At 37.3% G+C, this 8,269-nt stretch overlaps 1 protein-coding gene across 1 annotated transcript in view; it reads right to left on the reverse strand.

The window, feature by feature from the left end:
- LOC136843476 (golgin subfamily A member 6-like protein 24) overlaps positions 1-3,837 on the reverse strand; it is a 4,074-nt gene extending 237 nt beyond the window's left edge. Inside the window, exon 1 of the mRNA XM_067112012.1 lies at positions 3,306-3,837. Coding sequence (XP_066968113.1) covers positions 3,306-3,837 — 532 coding nt within the window. The remainder of the gene's footprint in view (positions 1-3,305) is intronic.
- Positions 3,838-8,269: the final 4,432 nt, after the last annotated feature.

Genomic DNA, 8,269 nt, shown 5'->3' on the forward strand with positions numbered 1-8,269 from the left:
ATAAAGGTGAGTTATTTAGTCAGCCTCGTTATTTGATAAACACACCTCGTATACCAGGGATGCTGAAGCGAGTGGATGTAGAAAACAAATGCTTTCATTACTCTCATTAATGTTTTTCGATATTTTCAGGAATACTCCAGGCTTGTGGTTTAACTTATCTTCATCACTCCGCCCCATTCATTATTTGGACATGAAAAATCCCGTAAAGTACTTCAAAAACAATTTTTAAAATGTAGGAATATAGAAGTATGTCTTCATGACATCAAAATGACCGACCGGTTGAAATTCCTTCAGTTATTTAATGTATTGGACACGCTCGAATAACCCATAACTACTTTTGAAATGAGTGCTGTATATACATCGGTGTCCTACTATTAGCTGAGAACATTGTGGTTTAATTTTCAACGCGTGAATACCTTTATCTGCTCTGTAAGGCCTAATCTCCCTCATCCAATCCAACTCAATCTCTAGGCAATTCAAGTCCCCCTTTCGAGGGCTATTTTTCTATTTTTACTTATTTTGTGACACACTTCTTCTTTTACTATCCTAAATACTCGTTTAAAACAGGCTGTTTCCTTTCTTCTTCCACTATCTCCATAAACATTTATCACTCCATCTTGGTTTTCGTTTACCATCATAACTTACTCTTGCTCATATTAACTATCAAAATTTTCATCTTGTAGGGTAAACACTTTTCGAATTCCTTTACTAGTTTTTGCTGTTTCGCATCAGTATACACATCACTACATCATCATTTGCCAGTATCACTCATTCCCCACTCCTTCAAGGTTTCATTGTATTGTGTCACAGCTTTGTACTTACACATTCCCACTTTACTTTCTTTTCGCATCACTCCATTCACAAAGATAGTGAACAACCATGTCACTCTCCTAGCTACATATTCAAACGAATGTATCGCTTCTATTATAAAAATTTTTAATTCCTTTGTCAACTTTTCTTCTGTACCATATTTTCAATACAATTCTCATTGCTTCTTCGTCAATTCTTGTTTCTCATATGCCATATGCAGCCCAAAACGTTCTACCCTTATTAGCCTTGCTTTCATCTATCTTCCTCTTTTAACAAATCCAACCATGCACATTACTGGCGTAGTTGCATCTACCAATTTTACCATTATAACCATTATATAATGAGAAAAAGTCATTCCTGTCGCCACTGTAGTTCCCTCGGGACCTTACAAATTCTTCGTCTACTGCTCAATCACACTATCACTTGTAACCATATCAGTGTTGGGTTATTCACATTAAGAGGTTTTATGACGACAAAATCCACTGCCTGAGGTAAAATGTGAAAGGGAATAGGAGACTTCCTTATTTACCCTTCTTATGATTTCAGTAGTCACTGTCACGATCACTTTCAAACTTACATTAACCCTTTCGACTTTTGTTGCAGTTTCCAGATCTGTCTCTTCTATTCTCCAAAGCTAATAAATCTTTAAAGCACTGGCACCATCCGCCAAAGATTGCACCGATTTCGGACAGTATCTTCTCCCTTTGCATCACCTATCGAGGTACAACCTTCTACTCTCCCTGAAGTTCATCTTCTCCCTCTATTTTCAGTACCTATCTATCGATGATCCTGTATTCCTGAATGTATCTTCTTTCAAGGAACTGTAACTGAAATGTTCTTGCTTGTCCCTTTAATTAACCTTTCGTGTCCACACCCTGCCACATTTTGCTTATATTCCCACTTCCTAACCTCCCGTAACAACAAACACACTCCACGATGATCTTATGGTCCCATTATGAGCTTACAAACCCACCCCCCCAAAAAACTTATTCCTTTATTTTATCAAACATCGACCACAATTCATCTATTTTCTCGTCGTAAGCTCTTCTCAGTTCCTTCTAATTCAACGTGCTTGACTTTTTTGCATTTATAATAACTTTCTCATCCCTCCTCGCCAGATTACATCTGTCATCACTTTTGCCTCAATCAAGTAATAATCATATATACTTCCAGCCACTCTTCTTCTAACCATTACATCCATTAACTTACTCCTCCAATTACAAACGAATGATATAGTTGACCAAACTAATGTTTATAAGAGAGAGAGAGAGAGAGAGAGAGAGAGAGAGAGAGAGAGAGAGAGAGAGAGAGAGAGAGAGAGATGATTATTACTATAGCGACGACGATGATTAAAATGTTTTAAACAATAAAATAATTATGAACAGAACCAAAAGTGATATGTGGATATAAACTCTGAGTAGGTAAAGATACACCTATACTAGATTTTGAGAGAAAAAAAGGAAGACAGAAAAGGGAGACACATGTGCGTCAGCGGATGGCAAGGATAGGTGGTTGGGACAATGTGGGACGTAGGCAAAGAACAATCTTTTAATAAAACATTTATGAGGAAAAGTCGTTCCAATAAGGGGAGGTAAACAAACCGTGCAGAGTAAGGATTAAAATGAAATGAGAATGGAAATTCAGTTATTTGATGGGAGAATAATCAGTGTTAGGAAAATTTAGCAAATAGAAAAGAGCTTTGAAATACAATATGTAAGGGCCACGAGCTCGGAAACAATATTTACACTGAACTTTTATGCGTTACTTTAATTGAGTTGACTTTTATAAAGATGAATCTCCTTGATATAGTTCTACGATACCTTGAATAACGATAATAACGATAGGCAACACAGGAGAGAGAGAGAGAGAGAGAGAGAGAGAGAGAGAGTGCAATTTACACTTAATTGATAAATGAACTATGGATGTTTACATGTAAATTTAATGATTTCCGCTCTACCATTACTGGCAGTACGTATATGCTGTCATTTATACTAGAATGAAAATCATTGAGTTTAAATGTGAATATTCTCAGTTCATCCGTTGATCACATGTAAACAGAACTTTTGTGAGCAATCATATGAATGTCGGGCTGTTTAATGGCAAACCCCACCCCCTCTCTCTCTCTCTCTCTCTCTCAAATTGTGTTAGGCTGAGTGAACGAAAAAACAAATTATATTTGATTTTTGGGTGTAGTTTTACCTTATCCTTTTTTTGAGCATATATTCAGATATCCTTGTTCCCTTTCCGTATTCTCTTGTTTTGTTGAATTGTTCCCTTTCCGTATTATTTTGCTTTGTCGACTTGTTCCCTTTCCGTATTTCCTTGCTTTGTCGAACTGTTTCCTTTCCGTATTCCTTTGCTTTGTCGAATTGTTCCCTCTCCGCATCCTCTTGCTTTGTTGAATTGCTCCCTTTCCGCATTCTCTTGCTTTGTCGACTTGTTCCCTTTCCGTATCCTCTTGCTTTGTCGATTGTTCCCTTTCCGTATTCTCTTACTTTGTCGAAATGTTCCCTTTCCGTATTCTCTTGCTTTGTCGAATTGTTCCCTTTCCATATCCTCTTGCTTTGTCGAATTGTTCCCTTTCCGTATCCTCTTGCTTTGTCGATTGTTCCCTCTCCGTATTCTCTTGCTTTGTCGAATTGTTCCCTTTCCGTATCCTCTTGCTTTGTTGAATTGTTCCCTCTCCGTATTCTCTTGCTTTGTCGAATTGTTCCCTCTCCGTATTCTCTTGCTTTGTCGAATTGTTCCCTTTCCGTATCCTCTTGCTTTGTCGATTGTTCCCTCTCCGTATTCTCTTGCTTTGTCGAATTGTTCCCTTTCCGTATCCTCTTGCTTTGTTGAATTGTTCCCTCTCCGTATTCTCTTGCTTTGTCGAATTGTTCCCTCTCCGTATCCTCTTGCTTTGTCGAATTGTTCCCTCTCCGTATCCTCTTGCTTTGTCGAATTGTTCCCTTTCCGTATTCTCTTGCTTTGTCGAATTGTTCCCTCTCCGTATTCTCTTGCTTTGTCGAATTGTTCCCTCTCCATATTCTCTTGCTTTGTTGATTCTCTTGCTTGTTCCCTTTCCGTATTCTCTTGCTTTGTCAGAATTTTCCCTCTCTGTATTCTCTTGCTTTGTCAATTGTTCCCTCTCCGTATCCTCTTGCTTAGTCGAATTGTTTCCTCTCCGTATTCTCTTGCTTTGTCGGATTGTTCCCTTTCCGTATTCTCTTGCTTTGTCGAATTGTTCCCTCTCTGTATTCTCTTGCTTTGTCGAATTGTTCCCTCTCCGTATCCTCTTGCTTAGTCGAATTGTTTCCTCTCCGTATTCTCTTGCTTTGTTGAATTGTTCCCTTTCCGTATTCTCTTGCTTTGTCGAATTGTTCCCTCTCTGTATTCTCTTGCTTTGTCGAATTGTTCCCTCTCCGTATCCTCTTGCTTAGTCGAACTCTCCGTATCCTCTTGCTTTGTCGAATTGTTCCCTTTCCGTATTCTCGTGCTTTGTTGAATTGTTCCCTTTCCGTATTCTCCTGCTTTGTCGAATTGTTCCCTTTCGGTATTCTCTTGCTTTGCTGAATTGTTCTCTTTCCGTATTCTTTTACTTTGTCGAATTGTTCCCTTTCCGTATTCTCTTACTTTGTCGAATTGTTCCTTCTCTGAATTCTCTTGCTTTGTTGAATTGTTCCCTTTCCGTATTCTCTTGCTTTGTTGAATTGTTCCCTTTCAGTATTCTCTTGCTTTGCTGAATTGTTCTCTTTCCGTATTCTCTTACTTTGTCGAATTGTTCCCTTTCCGTATTCTCTTGCTTTGTCGAATTGTTCCTTTTCCGTATTCTCTTGTTTTGTTGAATTGTTCCATTTCCGTATTCTCTTGCTTTGTTGAATAGTTCCCTTTCCGTATTCTCTTGCTTTGTTGAATTGTTCCCTTTCCGTATTCTCTTGCTTTGTCGAATTGTTCCCTTTCAGTATTCTCTTGCTTTGCTGAATTGTTCTTTTTCCGTATTCTCCCAATTTGTTGAAAAACTAAGACTGAATTTTAATATCTATTGAAAAACGAGAAAGACTAATAAAAATGAAACGAAAATTAAGGTCATGAAATATCATGTTGACTGACTTGAAGATTTTCGACGGAATCCCCAAAGAAATATTAAATTCCATTCTACTTAATTTAATTGGAAAATCTGATTATATGATAAACGCAGACGTCAGAAGTGCAGTCAACTGAGCCACCCTAATTATTTCAGGGTTCTTTCTAAACAAGTATGAAATGCGCGTATGTCAGGCGTGCACTGTGATATGAAGAGTTCAGAAAGCATATGTTAAGGGTCTAATCATACCCATTAGAATTATATGACATGGCCATTTATAGCAATTTCTCATAACAAATAGAATATATTTGTCATCTGATATTTCGATATAGTTCTACGAATGTTCTTCTAATCTCCGTATAGGAGCAAAAATGACTTCCTTAATAGAGTCAGAGTTATTTTGAACCTGTCGGTATTAAATAAGATTCATGCTTCATGAACTCTGACGTACCAGTGTCAGCACTTTTCTTTTTCATAACACAGCACACAGGGACATCTGCTACGTTTAAATCTGTAACCGTATTCATCTTTTTATTTTGGCGAGTATCTACAGTTGGGCATTCAATTCAGTACTCAGCTCTTCGCAGGAAAAACACAACCCGAATCTCTTTGTAAGAAGGCCCGGGGAGTGACGTCATGAAGTTTGTACTACTGGTTCTTAAGGGGCCTCTTTGACTTCCCTACTCTGGTAACCTTCCTCTGAGCACGATATTTGAGCTAAGACCAGATCTAAAAGTGAAGCCTTTCGATCATGTTGTTTCGAACATCGGGGAAACTCAGATGGAAAACTTGTTCGTTTGTATTATTTTCAAGCATTTTTATCCCATTTCATTTCGTATGTATAACTATGAGAGAGAGAGAGAGAGAGAGAGAGAGAGAGAGAGAGAGAGAGAGAGAGAGAGAGAGAGAGAGAGAGAGAGAGAGAGAGACTCAAGTTCAATGAAATGTAAAATATGTTAATAATTTTTTCAGATACCAACACACGCAAATGATTTATTTATAGTATTTGTTTTATATATTTCTATAACCTCCTTTCAATGTTGCTAAAAGATTAAAAATGGCAGAATTCATTACTATAAAATAGTGTCTAATCCATAGTTTTCAAGCTCACTGAGATGAACAGTGACACTCCTGATGCCTCTTAAGTCCAAATTCAGCCCTGATAGGAAGTAGGGGTGAGAAAGGGTGGGAAGGTGGTGACATGCAAAAATAACTGAAAACGACAGATATTAGTGTCTAATCCATAGTTTTCGAGGTCGCTGAAATGAATAGTGACACTCCCAATGCCCTTTAAGTCCAAATTCAGCCCCAGTAGGAAGTGGGGGTGAAATATAAAATGTCAAAAATGCTGGGCAATGTAACTGAAGTAACTATCTTAACAGGAAAGAGAGAGAGAGAGAGAGAGAGAGAGAGAGAGAGAGAGAGAGAGAGAGAGAGAGAGAGAGAGAGAGAGAGAGAGCAAAGGAGGTGTTGGGAAAGAGAGAGAGAGAGACTTTATTGGTTTTTCAGTTTTTCCGGGCAGAGCCAGGTTGGTCAGCCAGTGCTTATACAAACAAAGCACCCTCGCACCATCTATAATCATAAACATTCCGATACTGTAAATAAAAGCACTCGAAAGACGCGCTCGTATCGAATAATCGTTGCAAATCAAACACAACCGAACAATGAGCTCAATCTCTGTTATCTCACTGTAGGAAACTAAAATGACATCTGGTTATGCGAATAAAAGGTATTTTGATAATTTCTTATATGTAAATTACACGAGTATAGTAATAATATTGGAAATAGCATGAGTTATTATTGTTTATGAGGTTGACTATATATATAGGGTAGGTGAAAAGAACAGCCACTTCAGGAACAGGAAAGAACGCCCATATAGCCTATGGCCGTTCTTTCCAGAATACACAAATCATGACAGCTCGGTGATTAAGCACTTTAGGGATTATTTAGCCAAATAACTTACTGAATATATTTGATATCGCATCGAGTTCTCGTCAATCCTTGGAGTGTTGATGACATGCCATAAAGTCATAATAGGAAAATTATTATATATATATATATATATATATATATATATATATATATATATATATATATATATATATATATATATAAATTTTATCGTTAGACATTGGGGTCTACCTCCATCTGTCAGTTTCCCCAGATTATCGAAAACGGTTCCCTTTCTGATCGTTGAGTAAAGACTTAAAATCAATACTCAGCTTTCACTTTAGAGCGTAGCTCTTCAAAGAATCCTTATGTTAAATTTAGCTAAACTTGACAAAAACTGACAATTTTCAATATTCCATTTAACAACTTTTAATTGTCTATTTAATAATGGTAATGGTAAAGAAATTGTATAACAACTGAAATTTTAAAAAGCGAGCAAAAGGCAGTGACAAAAGAAAGGCTTCGCGCTCGCGACGTCGCTGCATCTACTTCAGTTTCCAATTTAACTAAAATATATTTAAACATATAAGTAGGCAGAGGAAATCTTCTTCTTCCCAGCTTGTTCCCATTTTTATATGGGGTCGCTGTGATGCCTTCTTTTGAAGGACTTTGATCTGGCTTTGGGGTAGACTTTGTAGTCCCGATCGGCTGCCCAGTAGGCAGAGGAAATAGTAAGTGGAAATCCGCAATATGTATTTTGAAACAGTACAAGTCAGCACGATGAAATTACCAACTTTCTGAATAATTTTGATAAATTTTAAATGTAGGAAACGCTTTTACAGTCATATAGATAACTGTGGATCAGTTAAAGAAATACCTAACACTTCCATAGTTCGAGAGTTTAAAAATAATAATTGATTTTATTAATTAGGCAAAGTAACCTTCGAATATGGAAATGTAATCAAATAAAAATTCACTAAGAAGAATATTCGCATTACTGTAAAAGACACCAACAATGGAAAGGATATAGGCTTTACAACTTATTTTGGGGAGACGATTAGAGAGAGCGGGACGTAAGATTGCATAAAAAACCGGTAGGTACTTTGCTGAAAACAGCACCTTTGCTAAACATGGATTGGAAGGGAGCTAAAACTATATGTAGGGGTATATTCAAACAGGTTACAGAAGAGTAGTAAAGGGTTCTTTAATTAGACGGAACTAATGCCTTTATAGAATATAATTCAGGTCAAAGGCAAGCGCTGGAACCTATGAGGTCATTCAGCGCTGAAAGGGAAATTGATAGTAAGAAGGTTTTAAAGGTGTAAAAGGAGGAAAACCTGTAAGTTGCACTATAATTTATAGAAAACAAATTTTAGAGAGGGTGAAAAGTCAGATGGAAGAAAGAGTACATGAACGGCAATATCAGTAAAAAAAAAAAAAAATGAGAGATTTTGCGGCTGGGGGTCGAAGGGATGCTGCAAAGAACCTAAGTAATGCCTACAG

The sequence above is a fragment of the Macrobrachium rosenbergii genome, chromosome 11 (genome assembly GCF_040412425.1).
Source record: "Macrobrachium rosenbergii isolate ZJJX-2024 chromosome 11, ASM4041242v1, whole genome shotgun sequence".
NCBI lineage: Eukaryota > Metazoa > Arthropoda > Malacostraca > Decapoda > Palaemonidae > Macrobrachium > Macrobrachium rosenbergii.